The 20,832-nt window shown below is 39.7% G+C and overlaps 1 protein-coding gene across 2 annotated transcripts in view; it reads left to right on the top strand.

Annotated features, from left to right (window-relative positions):
- The window catches only part of KATNAL2 (katanin catalytic subunit A1 like 2), a 63,793-nt gene that overhangs the window by 15,719 nt on the left and 27,242 nt on the right, over positions 1–20,832 (top strand). The window contains exons 2-5 of one of the 2 annotated variants that reach the window (XM_081078883.1): positions 10,676–10,746; positions 13,855–14,021; positions 15,362–15,404; positions 19,707–19,824. In XM_081078883.1, the coding sequence (XP_080935009.1) occupies positions 10,676–10,746; positions 13,855–14,021; positions 15,362–15,404; positions 19,707–19,824 (399 nt within the window). The remainder of the gene's footprint in view (positions 1–10,675; positions 10,747–13,854; positions 14,022–15,361; positions 15,405–19,706; positions 19,825–20,832) is intronic. The other variant, XM_081078884.1, reaches the window with a different exon arrangement.

Below are 20,832 nucleotides of genomic sequence, written 5' to 3'. Positions count from 1 at the left end.
TAAGACATTATTAAGTGCGGGGGGGGGGCGGAGGAAGATGCTCACCAGCATATACACAATGATTCCATTTATAAAAATTTTTTAAAGTTTGTGCATACGAGGTCTGACAATTACATTTGTGAACTTGCCCCCGTGCGCTTATACTGGCAGCACTGTACACACAGCTCGGTAAGGTCTCATAACCTCGGTATATCGGTGTCTCACAGCTGTGTTTGTCTGGATATGTGACAGTGCCCTGTGCGTGGCGCTCATTATTGTTGTTGCATGTTTTGGGGAGCCGTCATGAGAACGTTTGAGCGTGAATTAGAGCACTGAACAAACATTCAATTTCTTGTGAAACTTGGCAAGAGTGGAAGTGAAATCAGGACATGTTAGTCCAAGTGTATGGGGAGAATGCCATGAAGAAAACGGCAGTGGACAAATGGATTAAACGTTTTCCTGAGGGGAGAGAACGCATCATTGATGAAGAGAGGCCAGGGCAGCTGGTAACGAGCTGAACTGATGAAAACATTGCAAAAGTTCATTGAATCGTGGGTCAAAATCGTCAGCTGACTGTGAGAGGCATAGCAGACCAAGCAAACATTGATAGAGAACAGTTAGGAAAATCTTAACTGAAAACCTTGGCATGAGAAATGTGTGTGCAAAATGGTCCTGAAGGAGTTCACCAATTAACAAAAGCAAAGGAGAGTCGAAGTTTGCCAACACCTTTTGGAGATGCAAGACGATGTTTTGTGCCGTGTTATCACTGGTGATGAAATGTGGGTGTACCAATATGACCCTGAAACAAAGCATCAAAGTGCACAATGGAAGTCAGCCAATTCTCCACTACCAAAAATGTTCCGTCAGTCCAAAGCAAGATGTCAAAATGATGTCGCTAACCTTTTTTGAAATCGGAGGGATTAATTATGAATTTGTACCAACTGGACAAACAGTTAACCAGGTTTACTACTTGGAAGTGCTGAAAAGGCTGCATGAAAAAGTTAAACGACCTAGACTTTTCGCCAGCAATTCATGGCTCTTGCATCACGACAATGCACCAGCTCACACGGCACTGTCTGTGAGGGAGTTTTTAGCCAGTAAACAAATAACTGGATTGGAACACCCTCCCTACTTACCTGATCTGGCCCCCAATGACTTCTTTCTTTACCCAAAGATAAAGGAAATATTGACAGGAAGACATTTTGATGACATTCAGGACATCAAGGGTAATACGATGACAGCTCTGATGGCCATTCCAGAAAAAGAGTTCCAAAATTGCTTTGAAAGTTGGATTAGGTGCTGGCATTGGTGCATAGCTTCCCAAGGGGAGTACTTCAAAGGTGACCAGAGTGATATTCAGCAATGAGGTATGTAGCACTTTTTCTAGGATGAGTTCGCGAATGTAATTGTCAGACCTCATATATACATTGATATAGTCATAAACCCCTTTCAGAACTATTACATGATATATTAATTAATAATTAATGATGGACATAGTGAAGAGAGAAAATTTTCTTTAAAATGTTTGTACTAATTGAAGTTTTCTTTGTCAAATTTAAGTGTTACTTTTAATTTAAACTTTTTCCGAGTGACACAGTGTTTGGAAGTGGGTGGAGAGAAAACATGATGTCTTCAAAATCTTTACTCGTCACTATATCTAGACCCACCTCATTCTTTTTGAGGTGCATAATATTCCACAGTAAGACTGCACCATGATTTATTTAAGCACTAATGGACATTTGGGCTATTTCTAATATTTTTTGAAATACAAATAATGCTACAATAAACATCCTTGAACATTAATCATTGTGCATACATGGAGTATTTCTATAATACAGTATATAATTGGTCTCCTATAGTGGAATTGCTGGATCAACAGTATATGTGTTTTTTTTCATTTTGATAGATTTTTGTCAATTTGTTTTTGATAAAAGGGTTGTACTAGTTTACACTTACATTGTATCTAAGTACATACTCTTTTCCACCTTGCCAACTCTGGATATTATCTGGATACAATTTTTTTTTTTAATTTATTGGGGTGACAATTGTTAATGAAATTACATAATTTCAGGTGTACAATTCTGTATTACATTATCTATAAATCCCATTGTGTGTTCACTGGATACAATTTTTTAAATTTCTGCATTTAAAAATATTTGAGATTCTTATTGAAAGAAACTTATTTTGTCCCAATGAGCTGAAGAAATATTAACAATACTTAAGCTGCTTTCTTCAATTGTTATGTACATTACAAATTATGATAAAACCAAAAAGAAAATGCATAAAAGGCAATGTCTGCCTGGATGATTTCGCATTTTCTTTCCTGTCTGATAAGTCTATCCCAATAGTCACATTGACAGAGCAGGCTCATTAGAGCACATTCATCAAAGTGAGTAAAGGTGCATCATGGCCACATCCTAATATGTGACCAGGCTCTGCTATCACACTGGTGAGCAGGCCCTCATAGCGGAGTGGGAGATAAGCAGCTCGCCCCTCCACCCAAAATTTCCACTCTGAATAACTTCAAAATATTGCATGAAATTATTTCTATTACTCTATCTATCAGGGCCAAAAAATTACTCAAATTATTTATATTCATTTTAGCCTTTTTTCTCCACCGCTCCCCATTTTTACATTTTAAAGCAGCCTTATTGAGATATAAGTCACACATCATGCTACTCACCCATTTGAAGTGTACAATTCAATTGTTTTTGTACATGTACAGAGTCATACAACCATCACCACAATAATTTTAGAACATTTTAATTACCCTGAAATGCAAGTCTGGACTCCTTCACTTGTATTCCCCAGCCCTCCCCTTCCCTTTCAAAAACATCTGTCCCAAGATCTTTTTCTGTTCCTCTAATGAGTTTTCTGGCTCTACCTAGATCCTCAGTTTTACAAAATTCCAAGCTATGAGCCAAAGCCAGTGCAGTGTGTGCAGTACTGAGGAACAAGCAAAACACTCCTTGGCGATTTTCCTCTGTCCTCGTCATAAGAGAACATTTGCATCCATGCATGTTCAGATTAGGAAGAAACACATGCTTGCAGAGTGAAGGATGAGAGACTGAAATACACGAACAAAGCAACTACGAGCTATTGAGCACCCACCCTTCGCTGACCCTGACATTGGTGTAGCACCCCATAGTTGGCAAAGCACTGCACAGTTGGAAAGACACTAGTCAGTGTCCACTGCTGTCTCTCTGAGAACATACAGGGCTTTCTGGCTCCTTCATTTAAATTCTTTAGTTCTCAAAGACATTTACATACAAATGAGATGGATTGGCTTCCTATACGGTAGGACTGTGACTATTCAGAAGGTAAAAGGCACGATCTCCCATAAGGTACCTTCCTCCCGGTGACTAACTTTTTGAAGGAGGTCTAGCCAACAATGGCTTTGAAATGGTCACTAAAATTGTGGGATATTAGGTTTGAGGAATGGTCTAAAAGACACCGTTCACTTATCACCATGTGAGGGCAGTTAAGAAAGACTGCTGAAGCTTTAATGAGACTCTTGCATGCATTAAAAAATGAGCTCGGACAATTTTTTCTGTGGATGAGTGTCTGAGCTGATGGGCTTAATTAATGTCACTATTATTTTTCCCCAGTCAAACTTATCTACATTCTGTGTATATGTTATACAATTCATGTTCTGAAAAAATATTGTTTTTGAGGTTAGACCAGGTATTTGCAGGTCTTTGAAATAAGGTACCTTAATGGCTCAGCTCACTATCTTTAGTAGTTATCAACCACCCTTATTTCATATGCTTACCATCAACCCTACACTGATACTTTTGAGTTCTTTAGTAAGTGACTCAACTTTAAAAGAGAACAATTGACCCATTCTGGACAATGTTAGGAATAAAGGAAAACATTGCAAACAGTTTTGTTTATTCTTTTCTTGCAACTTTAGAGGAAGGTTATTTAGAGTAGGATCATTTAACAAACCCACTTTTTTTGCAGTTATTTTTGTTCATATTATACATATTATCACTGATTTTTAGCTCAGTGTTTAGCTCTTTCAATGCTGCCTGATTAAAAACCCTTTATTTCTCTTCATTTTGCTGTCACGAAATTAAAACAAAAACAAAAACAAAAAAAACTGGTAACCACAGTTATTTGGCAAATTTCATACAAACTCTTTGCAGGCTTTTGAGCAAATGTCTTTACCTTTCTAGATCTCAGGTTCCTGAGACTCAATGATTTCCAGGTACCTGCAAGTCTCCTAAAATTCTGAATCAAAACCCCAAGCATGAGTTTGAGAATTTGTACATTTAAAAACATGTCCCATCAATCTTATTACTGATTGCTTATTATGCAGTTATATTTTTATTTTGCAAACTTGATTTGGACTGAATTTTGTAATGATTGTCATCTTTATTATGCAAATAATAATTTGGAACTACCTAAATTTCATGACGTGCTTCCCGTCCTAATACACTAGATGGCACTATAGGCAAGGCAAATCAAATGACCAAAAAAAAAAAAAAAAAAAGGGAGAGACTTTTGACTACCAAAGCTAGTTTTGGTAAATTAGAAAGGCTTCATCCTTCACCAACAGTTGTTGAGTTAACATCTTCAGAAAGATGAATGAAAACTGCCAGTGGTGGAGACCTTAATATTAGGATTTTGTACAGTGGCTTTCAAATTTTTGTGTGGTGATCAATTGAAGACAGCTTCGATTGAAATCCAGGACACCTACTCGTACATACAGGCAAACACAACGAAAGTTTCACAAAGCAACAGTAAGCCTTCTGACCTGTTCTGTGTTCTGTGATAATACATTTGCATTAGACTATGCTGTTTGTAACCCATTATGTTGATTTCATGACCTGTAGTTTGAACAAAAAATTATCTATTGAACCTATCAACAAATATCAGTCTCTACTTAGCACTTGGCACTATGCCAGGTACTATGGGAGACAAAGAAATATTTAACGATACTTCAGTTTTCTGGAAAAGAGAATTAGTTACCTTGAGAGACATTAGAGAGCAACCTTATATGACACAGGGAATTTATGACAACAAACTGAAAAACAGTGGAAGCAGATAACTTTTGTAAAGTTTTTTGGAATAGCTGGATGATATCCAAGCCTTTCCTTTGATGTGAACTTTTGTTGGGGAAATTACATACTGTGGAACAAAAGTAGTCACATAAAATAAATGCACATTCCATTCATATAAAGTTAAAAAATGTGAATGCTAAACAATGTATTTTAAGGATGTATACATATCTGCTAAAACCATAAAAAAGGGAATGATTAACATAAAAGTCGGGATGGCAGTTATCTCTGGTGGGAGGGAAGGTGAAGCATCTGTCAGGAGCCATGAGAGGGGGACTCTAAGATACCAAACGTGCTCTGGGGCCAAACTAGAGTGAGTTTTATTATTATTATTATTATTATTATTATTACTATTAAAAACAAATGGATGTTTCCTGCACTCTTCTGTATGTTTATATATTTCATAATGACAAATAAAAATAGCAAAGAAGATTACTGTAATTACCTTCTTGATTCTTTATCTCATCTTGGTAATTTGCTTTCTGGTTTGTTAAACCTCCCTGACTAAAGGGGTCTTTGCAAAGACAGAGATAGAAATGTACCCACTGTCAATTCTTTAGAATAGCCTGTTATACACTTTTAAAGCTCTTCTAATGTTACCTGATCTGTCCTTGAGGATGAATTTGGATTTTTAGAAATAGTCACAGCTGCTAATAAAGCCTATTTTGTAAGAAGACTGAAAGAATGTGACCAAAATGTTTCATTTTTTTCTTCTGTCTTTATGCATTGTCCCAGTTCTCTACAGTGGCCACATACTATTTTTTGTAAATGTGGCCTGTGGTCATTTATCTACATTGAAGACAATTTAAATAGAGGAGTTTCAGAAATGTTTTGAGCAATGGAATGAAAGCATGACGTGCTGAGTTGACTGTTCTGATAGGTGTCTCCATTTAAATATATTAGGTCTGATAAATTTGTTTAAAAATCAATTACTACTTTAGGAAATAGACATATTTTTAGAGCAGTTTTACGTTCACAACAAAATTGAGCAGAAAACACAGAGAATTCCCCTATGCTCCCGCCCCCATACATGCACAAGCTTCCTGTACCAGATGAACCTACACTGATACGTCATTATCACCCAAAGGCCATAATTTACACTAGAGTTCATCCTTGGTGTTGTGCATTCTGTAAGTGTTGACAAACGTATAGTGATGTGTATCCATCATTATAGTAACACATAGAATAGTATCACCTGAAATCCTCTGTGCTTTGCCTCCCTCCATCTCTCCTAACCCCTGGCCACCACTGATCTTCTTACTGGCTTCATAGTTTTGCCTTTTCCAGAATGTCATATAGTTGGAATCAAATAGTACGCAGCCTTTTCAGATTGGCTTCCTTTATTTAGTAATATGCGTCTAAGCTTCCTCCACGTCTTTTCATAGCTTGATAGCTCATTTCTTCTTAGCAGTGATTACTCGTCCACTGTGTGGATGGACCAGTTTATCCATTCACCCACTGAAGGAGATCTTGGTTGCTTTTGGCAACTGTGAATAAAGGTGCTCTAAACATCGGTGTGCTGGTTTTTCTGTAGACATACAAACTCTTTTGGGTTAGTACCATGGGGTGTGATGGCTGGATCGTGTGAAAAGAGGATGTTTAGTTTTGTAATAAACCTCCAAACTGTCTCCCAACGTGGCTGCACCATTTTGCATTCCCACCAGCAATGAATGCTCCACATCCTCACCAGCATTGGGTGTTGTTAGTGTTTTGGATTCTCACCATTCCAATCGGTGTACAGTGGTATCTTGTTGTTTTAATTTGCATTTCCCTGATGACAAATATGATGTTGAGCTTCTTTTCAGGTATTTATTTGCCATCTGTATATCTTCTTCTGTGAGGTGTCTGTTCATGTCCTTTGCCCATTTTTAATTGGGTTGGTTGTTTTCTTATTGTTGAGTTTTAAGAACTCTCTGGATAACAGTCCTTTTTCAGATTTTTTTTTCTCCCAGCCTACGTCATTACTTTTTATGCTTTATATTTTATTAGTTCAATAATTATTTTAATTTTCCTTTAATCTCCTTTACTTTTGGACTTCTGAGAATGCTGATTTTATTTATTTTAGACTAAATTTAAAGCAAAACATTTAACTAACAAAAAAAAATGTGTGTAAAGCTGTGTGATAAATAAAATGGAAGTTTATTTTTTTAAAAAAACAATAACCCTCATTAGGGAGACCACCTCAGGGATGATGTAGATGCCTGATCACTGCACTGTACACCTGAAGCTGAACAATAATGAATGCCAACTACAAGTTTGTATATATAATATATACTTACAAGAAGCAGAGTACAGCATTAGGAATAGAGACAGTGGAAATGTCATGGCTCTGTGCGATGTCAGAGGAATAGTGGATGGGGGAGGTGGGGTCCACACAGTGTGAGGGATATAAATGATAAACGTCTAAGTATTACTTTGTCTTGTGCACCTGAAGCTAATAAAAAAAACAAAAACAAACAATAACCCCCTTTTCAATGGCAGAAAAAATAAATTTTGGTTGAATAAGTGGTATTTACTATGCTTCCTTTACAAGCTCTTTAAAACACAAATTACTTTATTTACTGTGTTTTCTAGCAATCTGAATAAAGTCTTATCACTTAAGCAATAACACTTTATTTGAATCATTTTGGATGGATTTCTTTATAAAATAGGTTCACATTTTACCCACCCACTTAAACAGCAAATATTGAATATAACTGAACCTGTTCATTATGACTTTGAATTATAAGAGAATAGTGCATTCAAAAAACAAGAACAAGATGTTGTGGAAAAGGAATGATGAAGGGCAGCTGAATGGCTCGGTGGGTTGGAGTGCGAGCTCTGAATGGCAGAGTTGCCGGTTTGATGCCCACATGGGCCAGTGTGCTGTATGCTCCATGGCTGGATTGAGGACAACGAGCTACCGCTGAGCTTCCAGAAGGGCGGCCAGATGGCTCAGTTGTTTGGAGCGTGAGCTCTCAACAAGGTTGCCCGGTTGGATTCCTGCATGTGATGGTGGACTGCGCCCCCTGCAACTAAAGGTTGAGGACGGCGACTGGAGTTGGAGCTGAGCTGCGCCCTCCACAACTAGACTGAAGGACAATGATTTGACTTGGAGCTGATGGGCCCTGGAAAAAACACACTGTCCCCCAATATTCCCCAGTAAAATTTAAAAAAAAATCTTAAGAATAAATCTTAAAAAAAAGAGGAATAATCAGAGAAGAAGAAGAAACCCTTGAAAATCAAAAATGTTATTGTCTAAATAAATTCTGTAGAATGGTTCTAAGACAAGGCCAAAAAAATTGCCCAGGAAAATAGAAAAAAGAAACAAATGGAACACTATAGGAAAAAAAGAATCTTAAAAATATCAATCTGGAATATCCTCCATTCAATTATTATAAATTCTTAAGAATAAATCAGGGGAAAAAGGGAGTAATTTATTAAGAAATAATGCAAGAAATGATCCAAAAATGGAAGCATGGGGACGTCCAGCTTGACAATGGCCAGCACAGGGAATGGAAAAAGACTTGCACCAAGGAAGTTGTGTAATTTCAGAACACCAGGGTTAAACAAGATCCTAAAAGCTTCCTGGGAAGAAAAGACATATAGAAGGCGGAAGATTAGGACTAAGAATGGCAATGTTATGCCCTTCCAAACTATCAAGTTGAAAATAGAATAAAGACACTTACAGGCATGCAAATTCTCAACCATATTTATCTCCAAGTACTTTTACTCAAGAGGATGTGTGTGCTACTAAGCCAAACAGGTGACCAGGGAAGGAGAAGATTCTATTTTCTAGGGGATGGAATGGAGGGAAGTTTCAAAGGGAAATCCTGGATGAGTGCCACAGCTGCCTAAGGGTCAGCAATCTGGAGTGGGGTGGGAGGGGGAGGGAGGAGTGCAAATGAGATGGAAAGTGATGCGAGGGGCCTTTAGAGGTGAGTTGGTGTTTGAAAATTAGCAATAGGTACATAGAAAAATAACCAGCTTTTTAAAATGAGGCAATTATTCATCCACAAAAAAATGTACAAAAAACCATAGTACTTTTTGACTCAGCAGAGGACATTATTTACATGGTTATGATAATCTGATCACTGAATATTGATGTGCCTATAAGGAGAGAGGAGGGTGAGAAGTGTCTGAAACAGCTTCACCCTCATCTACCCTAACAGAAAGTGAATAGGTAATGTCTCATGTTCATGTATCATGAAACAGTGTTGGATTTAGAAACATGCAGGTAAATATCGGAACAAACAGCAAACGTAATTAAGGTTGTTGCCTCTAGGGAGTGAGGGGTGGGGTGGGGTAGTGGAGTAGAAGACTATTGTTTTTCTTTAAAAATTTACAGTATGATATTTTCAGCCTTAAAAAGGACCATTTTGACACATACTACAACATGGATGAACCCTGATGACATAATGCTTTCACAAAAGGACAAATACTATGAGTATTTGAGTCTACTTATGGGAGGTAGCTAGACTCATAGGCGTATCCAGAGACAAAAAGAGGAAGGGCGGTTGCCAGGGGCTGGGGGAATGGGGTTGGGAGTTATTGTTTAATGAATACAGAGTTTCAGTTGGGGAAGACAAAAAAGTCCTGAAGATGGATGGAGTGATGGTTGCATAACAATTTGAATGTACTTAACGCTCCCTAAACTATACACGTAAAAATGGTTAAAATGGCAAATTTTATGTTATGTATATTTTACTATAATTCAATAAAAAAGCAACATAAAAATTATCGTATTATTTGATTTTTAAATGTAGGCATACTTTAATTTTATTACATTAATTTTTAGAAAGCTTTGAATGCATGCCTGAAGAATTTTTATATGTGTCATGAGTGTGATGTCTGCGCATGGATTTTATGACATAATTTGGGCCACTCAGGGGCCCTTTTTGCTTTTGTGTTCTCACCTGTGTTCTCACCTGTGTTCTAACCTGTGTTCTCCTTAGATAAAGATGTTAAGTAAGTTATTTTCAAATAAAAATTATTGAAAGTAAGTATTTTATGAATACATTTTAGGGGACTTTGAAATACCAGATAACTAAATGTAACACATTAACGTTGTGAATAAATGTACAAATCACCCAGTTTGAATAAGGACATTATTATGCAGGAATTTCCCTTTTATGGCCTCTGCTACTCTATTCTAAATGCTTGGCTCTGTAGTCACCTGAGTGGTTTATTGGAACTCATCTTTACATTTGTGCAAGGACTGGGTGGTACTCTGAGTGAACTTAAGATGTAATAGCAGGTGAGCACCTGTGACGTCAGAGCTGATTTCTGGCTCATGAGTTTATTTTTATCATCACTTTCCTTAACCTGGTCCAAATAGGAGTGTATATTTGTTTCTTCATGGTTATAAGCAATAAAAAGCCAATTAGTTTGGCAGTAAGAAGTTTACTAGCAAAGTGTAATCCTAATTTAAATCATGGTTTAAAAAGCTTGAGTTTCCAATTGAGAAGACAGCTCTAAGAAGAAAATAACAGTGGAAAACAATATATATCTTGAGAGATGTCAAACTGCCTTCCAACCTTTTAAATCACGCTTCTTGCTTTTGACAGGTTACCTTTACCTTCAAGGTTGTATTGCTATAAAAGGAGTGTTATATCTCATTGTTGTCTCATCTAAATCTTCCTTTTTGTTCACAGTGCGAGATGAGGACAGAAGCACGAAGAAAAAATCTTCTTATTTTGATTTTGCATTATTTAACACAAGAAGGGTATGTTACCTGACAAATCTTTACAGAGGTGATTCCTCTCTTTCTCTGACCTCTACTTTTCCAGATATGCCCTTTTGAAAACAACCAATAGACTTTATTTTTTAGAGCAGTTTTATATTTACAGAAAAATTGAGCAGAAAGTACAGAGTGTTCCTATATGCCGGCAATCACCCTGCTCAGCCTAGCCTCCCCTAAAATTAAACATGCTACATTTGTGAAAATTGTTGAACCAAGGTTGGTATATCGTTATTAGCTAAAGTCCATGGTTTACATCAGGGTTTACTCTTGTGTTGTCCAGTCCTGTGAGTTTTGACAAATGCATGTTACGTGTCCATCACTGTAGCATCACACACGATAGGTTCAGGCCCTAAAAACCCTGGTGCAGTACCTGTCCCTGCCCTGCCCCCACCAACCTACATACATAATTTTACAGCCGTGTAGCTAGATATTTTTCAGATTACGCACGTGAAAGCTTTAGTAACAAAGCTGCCCAGTTCATGTGGTACCTTCCTTTTCCCATTCAGGTTTGAAGATAGCGTAGGCCTTTCAAATGAGGTTCCCAGAGTCCCACAGCTGGCTGTATACAGAGATAGTGTTCTTCATCCTCAATTTTCCTCCTTTCAAAAGAAAGGTATTGCATTTTCCTGGACAACCTACGCTCAATTCTCTTTTCTGTGCATTGCTTATTCTGTAACTGGCAGTTGAGGAAATATGGGTACCTACCTGTTATGGCCTAAAGAGTTTACTATTAACAAAGCATGCATTTCCCCCTTTCGGCCACGAGATGGCCCCTTGCCTCTCAAATCAATGAAAATTCTACTTGAGAGTTGATGGTTTTTCCTGAGACCTGTTGGGAAAGGGTCTTATGGGTGGATTATCAAGATGAAAAGTGAAGCATAGTATAGGTATTTTTAAGGACATATCATTGTCAGAAAAATAGACCTGCCTGTAACAAAATCTTACGAATTCCATAAAGAGGATAGATTACTGGGGACTGGAATAAACAATCAGAGAAAGCTTTGTAGGGAAGGCACTGTGAGCCGGTCTTGAAAGATGTATAGAACACAAATAGACAGATGTGATGGCTGAGGATATTCTAGGCAGGGGCACAGAGAGAGAAGGGGCCTGGCATAATTGGAACAATTAGGGAAACAGACCAGAGTTCGAATGCGTGAGGGAGAATTGGTGAATCAGGCAGTGGAGGGTCATGGAAGCGGATTCTTACAGCACAGCCATGCATCTCCTTGGGCCTGAGTGCCCATTAACCGGCTCCCCACCTCTCCTGCTGCGTCTTGCTCCTTACTTTTCAGTCCTCTTCCTGAAGTCCTGCCTGTCACTCTGTTGGTTAAGAACGTCTGGAGGCTCGTCCTGCCAACCCTATTAAGTTCAGACCTCTTCAAGTTCAGACAGTGTAATAGGAATACACAGAAGCAGTTTTTTCCCCCTGATCAATTAATTTAGGAAATATGGGACCTGCCATCATCTATTATAAGTTTTTTTAAGTCAAAATTCTAAGATCCTGGAAAGAGTTCAGTATAATGCGATATCACTGAAAACTACAAGCAACCCATAGGGTATGTTCCCATCTTCCATCTTTCGTCTTGCTTTACAAGTGCACATATGTAAGTATATGTGTATTTAGTGATTAAAAATGTTTGGAAAGAAAGAAAAAATGTTAACAGTCATTATCTCTGAGAGGTGGAATTTTTTTATGACTATATTTTCTAGTTTTTTCTTCAATTAGCTTGTGTTATTTCATGCTAAACAAAAGTTATTAATAAAAAATGGATTTAGTTTTTCTCTCTGGAGAATGGGCATTAAAACATAGTGTAGGAGCCTGGTAGCCATCAATAAGTATAGAAGCTGACTGACTATAGTCGATTGATATTTGCAAGTACTTTAAAATTAGCAAGATCATTGGAAATAATCACGGCAAACTCCTGTAAGAGAGTTCAGTCTTCCAACTGGCCTGAATCTGAGGCAGAGAAGAGAGCATACTAAAAAGAGAAAATTTTCTCCTTCTACCTTTCCAGATTTGAGCCAAACGGAAAGAGTTCCTGCAGCAGGAACTCTTAATCTGAGCTCCTGGGATGAGCCCCTGAAATTGTATGCTAATTTGTGCCTATTTACACATATGGACATTTTCTAGGAGAGAGTGCTTGCTTTTAAAAAAGAAGTACAGAACTTAGAATTAAGATCTGGAAAATCTTTCTACATTCAAAGGACTGGGATACAAGGCCTTTGTTTTTATTGCTAAAACCACTTAAGTCGGATAGTTTTACAAATGAGCAAGTTAAAAATGACAGTGAAAAATCTATGAAGATGCCACTTACATACAGAAGTAATGTAATATGTGACAGATGAAAAAATTACCAGAAATAATACATCCAATTAGATGACGTCTTTTTTTAAATGTTTTTATTGGGGAACAGTGTTTTTTTCCAGGGCCCCTCAACTCCAAGTCAAGTTGTTGTTCTTTCAATCTAGTTGTGGAGGGCACAGCTCACTGTCCCATATAGAAATCGGACTAGCAACCTTGTTAAGAGCTCACGCTCTAACGAAGGGAGCCATCTGGCCACCCCAAATGACATCTTCTTATACTAAATTTCCTCAATGATATTGACTAAAATATTGCAATTTCCTTCAGAGCTCACGACATATTCTTTTGAATTGCCTCAATGAGGGTAAATCTTGCCTGTTGGAGCTGAACTTGGGTTTTATCAATTGCCAAATGTTACCTAAAATGAATACCGGTAAATAAAAAAGTAATCATGTTGGGCAAATACCTATTTTTTGGCTAACAATGAGACATTTTCTTTGATGACTTATTTGACTTTTAAGCCCTTCCAAAAATGCTTTGAACACTGATGACGTCATTAGAATGACTAGGTAGCTTCCAGAGGCAATCGCTTTGAAAGCTAGTACTTGTCTATATTTAACGTATGTGAGGCTCCATACTCTTTAGGAAGATCGCATATATTCTAGTTTTCAGTGTACTAGTTGATATAAGCTTGTTCGTTGTATTGAGTCTTTTGGACTTTTCATACCTGTTTGCTTTTATTCCTTTTTCCCAGAGTTAATTTTTTTTCTCTTCTGTGAAATGGCCAGATATATCGATGCAGCCCATGCTTTGGAGCAAGAAACTAAACTGGGGTTACGACGCTTTGAAGTTTGTGACAACATTGATCTTGAAACTATTTTGATGGAATATGAGAGCTATTATTTTATAAAATTTCAGAAATACCCCAAAATTGTCAAAAAGGCATCAGACACAGGTACATAGCTATTTTCTAAAAATAAAACTTTATCTCATCTTTAAGATGAGTGTTTCTTCCTCATTATATTCCCAGATTGATGGTACCCCTTATGCTGTACTGAAAGAATAGGCCAGAAAGATCACGTAGCTTCTCTTAGAGCCAAGGCAGACAATTTAAACATGATTCTCTGGACATGGGCACCCTTTTAGTCATGTTGGCATATGTTTGAGGAATGTCTGTTTTAGGACAACGAAAGACAAACCCCAGTGTATCCCAGGTACTTTTTAGAAGACCTGCATTACTTTCATTTCTTTAGAGATGGAAAGAGCTGTTAGAAGAGGATAAATGACAGAAGACTCTTTTCTTGTTAGGAAGCCCTATTATCTATCTTGAAAATAACATGAAAATGAGTATTGGTGAAGCTAATAGCTCATGTATAGATAATGAAATGCTTTTGAAAGCCATCAATCCAGATAACGATCAATATAATGCAAAGACCCAGGATAGGTTAGCAGTCAAGGAGGCTGGCTGGAGGAAAGCTCTAAAGCGAGGGCCCTATGTTTTGTAGTAACATTGACTTAGAACTCTGTAAGTGGGGGAAGTAATTATAAACCAAGGGAGATCATTGTCCTGTTTATAAGGCACTTGTTAAGCCACAGGCTTTAACATTTCATGTGGGGACCAGGAAACCAAGAGGAACGTCAATTAAAAATAGCCAGGGCCGAATCTCAGAGCTGCAAGGGGTCCGAGAGAGGGGTGTTTCATCTGAGCTCCCTTTCAATGCAAGGTTCAGAGCTCAGGGTCTTTGGCCGGTTGTTGGATCTGGGTCTTGGCAGAGAAAGCCCTGACTCCTACCTGCTGAGCCAGCAGGACTATTACTGACGTGATCTGATGTCTAGATTGCTCGCGCCCATCTAGCATGGAATCACATTCTTCTGGAATATTGGATACAATGGCTTTATTTGAAGGTAAACTGGCAGAGCACAATGGGTATAAGTTCCCTGCCAGACTCATACACTCAGAGTGTCTCACAGACCACAGCAAAATGGTGTCAAGTTCATGAAAACCTAATAAAGTGAGCCCATACTGGAGTTGCCACTAGGTATACGGTCTTCCACAGGCTTAATGTCTGAAGCCTTTGGGGTCTTTCTCTACATGGAAATGTTTGGGAAGCCTGGGGTTCTTTCTTTTCGCTGGTAATCTCACTTCTCTCTAGATGAGAGTTTAGAATCTTTGGATTCCGAAAGGCTGTAGCACAAATTTTAAGAACAATGTAAAAGGATAAACATACCTGAACAATCACTTTCTCTTAAAAATTATCTTCTTTCTTTTTCCTCCCGTTATCTGTCTTACCACAGCAGAAAATAATTTACCACCAAGAAGTGGAGGGAAGACCAGAAGGTAAAGTGAATGGTAATTCATCTTGATCAACTCAACTCTAGGAGTTTGTGGGACACTTTCCAGAAGATTCTCCAGTGTGGCTCCATGACTGTCTACCAGCAATACCAAACTGTGGTTATGTAACCTTGGTGGGCCCAGCCATGCGTTCCCCTCTTGTTACAGATGTCTAAAATGTGAGCCAATGTCTGTCAGTTTTTCTGGTGTTACTGCAGATAATGGCACCCACGGATGCTCTATCTTTCTAGGCTATATGGTATGAAAAGTATGGACCTCAGAGATTAAAAGACCCAGGTTCAATTCCAGGCTCTGCTACTTACAAGCTTGGAGCAAATTTCTGACACATAGTGAGTTCCCAGCCCATAGTGAGCACCCAAGGAATATTTTCCCTCTTTGAATCATACCTCAGTTTCTCTGTGCACTCCCAGAGCCCATGTCCTGACCCGCCTGAAGATAATCAGGTCTTTCTTTTCTCTTCCTTTTCTCACACTCATCTGATATTCCTTTCTCCAGCTTCTCAAATCCAAATCTCATGTGGGACTTAGAGCGTCTGATTGGAGCCCGGCTATCCCTTGTCCATCTGGGTAGACTCAGGCCGTCCACTCTTGCCTCAGTACCCTCCCATCCCTCTCGTCCCACTCCTGGCCCACACCCCTATTGTCAGAGCCTGTTCAGAAATGGCCAGGAGAACAAGGATGCAGCTCCCCAGCGTGGCATAGCTTTAGGGAATCAAGGCCTGTACAGTCTTACTATTATAATAAAGCCCAAGTCTCAGGGGAAGGTTGAAGTAGGGTTCCAGCAGGGGCCACACAAGCATTCAGTCATTGAACAAAATTTCTTCAAGTCTTAGAATGCACTTGAAAAAAGGAAAACGTAGATTGTGATCATAAGCCACTCATTAGGCCCTAGGGAGGTGTGAGTTCCCCGTGCCTCACTATGTTCCCTGCACTTATGACTCTAGTCCTTTGTCTGCAGCTTAAAAAGGAAGAGATAGACACCTCACAGGGCTGTTTGGCTCACATTGCTTATAAAATGGCCATAGAGCCCATGCAGGCTTCATGATAATACTCACAATAATACTCTGCCTGAGGTTACCTTTGCTTTGCGCTCTTCTTTAGGAACAATTTTATTGTTTTGACCAAAGTGTTATCCACTTATTTATAGCTTCCATAAAGCTAATCAGACTCTGGTAATGAATGACTGCTTGTGAATAGAAACAGTGAGGAGCATCGTAAGAGGCCACCTTATAATGCATTTGGATTCTGATGATTTTTCAGCCACACATTCATGCTTGGAATTTCCTCAGCATTCCTTACCTGGCAGAACATTCTGTGAGCGAATGTTGGTGGAGTGCTTTGCTTCCCTCAGACAGAGCTTGACAGCTTGGGGTTTCTTCAGTTCCTCTCTGAGTAGATGTTTGTACCCGGCAAGCATAAAGGTTGGGCAGCAAATGGCAGCAGTCAGGAAGCATAACTAGGAAAGTAATGAATGGTGTTTGTTTACAATTTTATACTCAAAGACAGATACTGAAATGAGAGGTTGGGTCATGAGACTGGCTATTAACAGATGAAAGTGTTTTTTCTACTTCTTTGCATCTCACACCAGAGAGCAAGCTCCCAGTTTAGAGATCTGCAACTGACCCAAAGGAGGAAAGGTTCTTTAATGTGATGGATGACAGAATTAGGATGCCTAAAGATCTCGACAACTTGGGAGATGGCCCCAAAGTAACAAGATGAAACTTAATGAAATAAGGTTGCAGCTCTATCCAAAGGTTCACAACAAACAGCTCCCTGATTATAAAATCAGAGACCTAGAAATTGCAGGGAAATGCAGATGCAGTGAGTCAACACGTGCCATGATTGCTAATGTGGTCGTAGATCCCATCAATAGAAACAGTGTCCAGAAAGTAGGAGGCGACTCTATTCTGGTCAGAAGACAGTGAAGAAAGAAAAGGTAGCCAGGACACGTCAGACTCTGGGAGCCAGATAATCTGAGCAATGAGCGGAGCAACTGGGGATATGAGCTTGAAAAACAGAAGATGGGGTAGGGATGATCCCAGAACAGCACAATAGTGGTCTTCACTCTCCAAAGAGGGACTGGACCTTCTCTGCAGAATTACACGTGGCACCCCTAGGACTGGTAACTCAAGTTAGAGGGGGGTGAATTTGGTTTCGTATTAGGATGAATTTTACAATCGTTAGAGCCGATTAGAAATGAATTGCATTGATTTGCACATTTGGTGTACTTGTCTTTGGTCCTGTTGAAGCAAATCTGTGAGTCAGTTACCTCCACTGAGGAGCTAAAATAGACTCCCAGTTCCCGGACAGTCCCGCAAAGATGTTAAGGCAGATATATCTATACGTCTACGTCTACGTCTATGTCTACGTCTATCTTCATTTAAATCAATGCTGTTCAAAAGGGTCCACACTTGTAAAATGCGAGGTATTCATTCCATAGTTATTTCATTGTTGTGCCAGCAAAAGGCCTGAGGGACAGATAGTCTTCTTTCTAATTTACTGAGGAAAAACAGATGCCCTGAGAAACTGGCAGTTGTCCACCTTTCATGACATTCATCCTAATGGGCCCAACGCTGGGGTCACCATGTGTGGACGTTGGTGTATTGTTGGTGAGGTGGTTGCTGGCCAAATAGTTATGCATTTATACTAGACATGAACACCTTTTTCTTTCCCACAAAGAAATCGAGTTGAAATGGCAGTTCTCTGAGACCCCTTAGAACATGGGGAGAAAAGCTTCTAAAAATACGCCTTGCTAATGTATATCACATGTAAGGATAAGAGAAGAGAGAGAACCAAACAGTTGAGGTGGGCATTCATGTTCTGCCCCCGAGCATGTCCTGCCTCTCTCTGGATTTCATCCCCTATCAAAAAATATTCCAATATTGAATTTTATGTCTAATTATGAGGATGCAAGGAACAAATTTATTTTACCTTTGTATTGATGTGTAATATACAAGGTCGAACAATTAAGTTTGCGAACTCATCCTAGAAAAAGTGCTACCTACCTCATTGCTGAATATCACTCTGGTCACTTTCGAAGTCCTCCCCTTGGGAAGCTATGCACCGATGCCAGCACCTAGTCCACCCTTCAAAGCAATTTTGGAACTCTTTTTCTGGAATGGCCATCAGAGCTGTCATCGTATTACCCTTGATGTCCTGAATGTCGTCACAATGTCTTCCTTTCAATATTTCCTTTATCTTTGGGTAAAGAAAGAAGTCATTGGGGGCCAGATCAGGTGAGTAGGGAGGGTGTTCCAATACAGTTATTTGTTTACTGGCTAAAAACTCCCTCACAGACAGGGCCATGTGAGCTGGTGCATTGTCGTGATGCAAGAGCCATGAATTGTTGGTGAAAAGTTCAGGTCATTTTCATCTAACTTTTTCGTGCAGCCTTTTTAGTACTTCCAAATAGTAAACCTGGTTAACTGTTTGTCCAGTTGGTACAAATTCATAATGAATAACCCCTCTGATATCAAAAAAAGTTAGCAACATCACTGCAACAAGTTCACGAACTTAATTGTCACACCTCGTATACAGTCAAATGCATATTTACTCATAATTACCCTCCCTTGCAGCCCACCATCAGGCTCCCTTCTTAGTCAAATCCCCCCATCTCCTCCAGAGTTAGCCACTATTCTGACTTCCAGCCCTTTCAATTTGTTTTGCCTGAAGTACATAATATTTGATGAAAATTTGTTTTACAAATATGAATGATCTGTGACAACAGATGAGGTAAGCTTGCTTTTCTTTCATAAGCCCCTTTTGATGTTTCTTGTACATAGCACAAGGGGAAGTATGTTTAAGTAGGCAAGGTACACCCAACACACTGGATTAAAACTATGGAAAAATCCCTAGACATCCTAAGGCTCGTTAATTTGAACAGAGAACTCCTCCCTTCCCCCTTCCCCCAACCCCGTACCTTTCCCCTGGTCTGACTTTCTGACTTTCTGCTGCTCTTTAAAAAAGGTGGGAAGAAACAATGGAAATATGTTTGTAAAGCAATGTGTTCTTGGGAAAAATAAAGCTATTTGCAGAAGGGCTGAAGCCAAGGGGTGTGAAGGGAAAATGAAAAGCGTGAGTTGGGGCCTGCAGGTGGAGGTGGGCTCTCTAGCCTGGTCTTGGAGGAACCCAAGGGTAGACTGGATGGAGGATAGTGAGGATAGAAGGGCTCTATTCTGGTGCACCTGCTTACCTGTCGAACACTCTCTTGTGCTCCACAAGTTGTTTCGTTACCTCAAACTAAGTGGTTAGAATACTTTCCTTCAAAGGTCTTTGTTTCCTCCCCTAGGGTGATGAGCCACAGTTATCAAAACCTTCCCAAGATCAGTCACCAGAGGCCACAGTCCAAAACCACTGCGGGGAAGCCAGGGGAAGCCAAACCCCTCCACAAGGAGCATCCCAAACAGGTCAGACGGCTTTGCTTTGAGTGGGTAAAATCGCAGGTGGCTGAGAAACAGCCCCAAGAAAACAGTCACATGTACTTATTTTATTTTTGAGGACCTATGTTTTTTAAATTGCTGTGCGATTTTGTTAAACTATAGATTTTCTTCCAGTTCACTGGATTAAAAACCACAGGCAAATCCCTAGTCTTGCTAACATTTCTTAATTGGAGCAGCAGGACTCCCTCCTGCAGCCTTTCCCCTAATCTGAGCGCTGGGCTACGGGCCCTGGGCCCAGTCAGAGCAGGACGACCTGGTTGCTGCCGAGTTCAATCCTCCCATTTGAGGCAACTATAGGCGGCAGGTCTTCTGGTCCTGAAGCACACCCCTGGGTTCCTAAATAGTGTCAGGTGTGGCTGGGCCTCAGTCTTTTGTGGGGTTTCTCCAAAGTGCATGCAGTCTGTCCCCTCCCCAGACCTCCATACTGGACTTTCTGGGGGAGGAGATGGGCAGCAGAAGAGAGAGTCCAGGAGGCAGGTGAAACCGACAGCTCCTGACTCAGGAGATCTGTGCCTCGCACCTCCTGGTTTAGGATAAAACATACCAGGCTTCACAGAAAAGAGAATCAAGAGAAAGTGTGGAAAAGAATGGAAAGAATTAACGTGAAAGATGTGCGGCGGGATAGAAAAAAAATAATCAGGAAACTCAGTTGGTCAAAAGGCGTCTCTCCCCATCAAGGAGGTTGGATGGTCTGGCCATTGCAGTCTGACCCGGGTGGAAGGGAGGTGTTGATGCAGCAAGATAAATCCCACAGCAGCTGGTTGGCTCTGCTGCCTTTCCAAATTCAGCCTCTGGTCACAAGAGGAAAGGCAAGCCAGAGAGACCGGCTTGAGGCACAACTATTTTCTCCACTGGAAAAGCTGCTTGGAGCCCATGGTTCCCAGGGCTAGCCCCTTCCTCATGGCACAGGCAGTGGTTAATTCTCCTTGTTGGAACTGCATAGAAGTGGCCGGATTACACTTGGGGTTTCCTACT

The sequence above is a fragment of the Rhinolophus hipposideros genome (assembly GCF_964194185.1).
Source record: "Rhinolophus hipposideros genome assembly, chromosome: 17".
Lineage (NCBI taxonomy): Eukaryota > Metazoa > Chordata > Mammalia > Chiroptera > Rhinolophidae > Rhinolophus > Rhinolophus hipposideros.
Note: the sequence above shows the minus strand (reverse complement) of the source record. Positions and strands in the feature narration are given on the sequence as shown.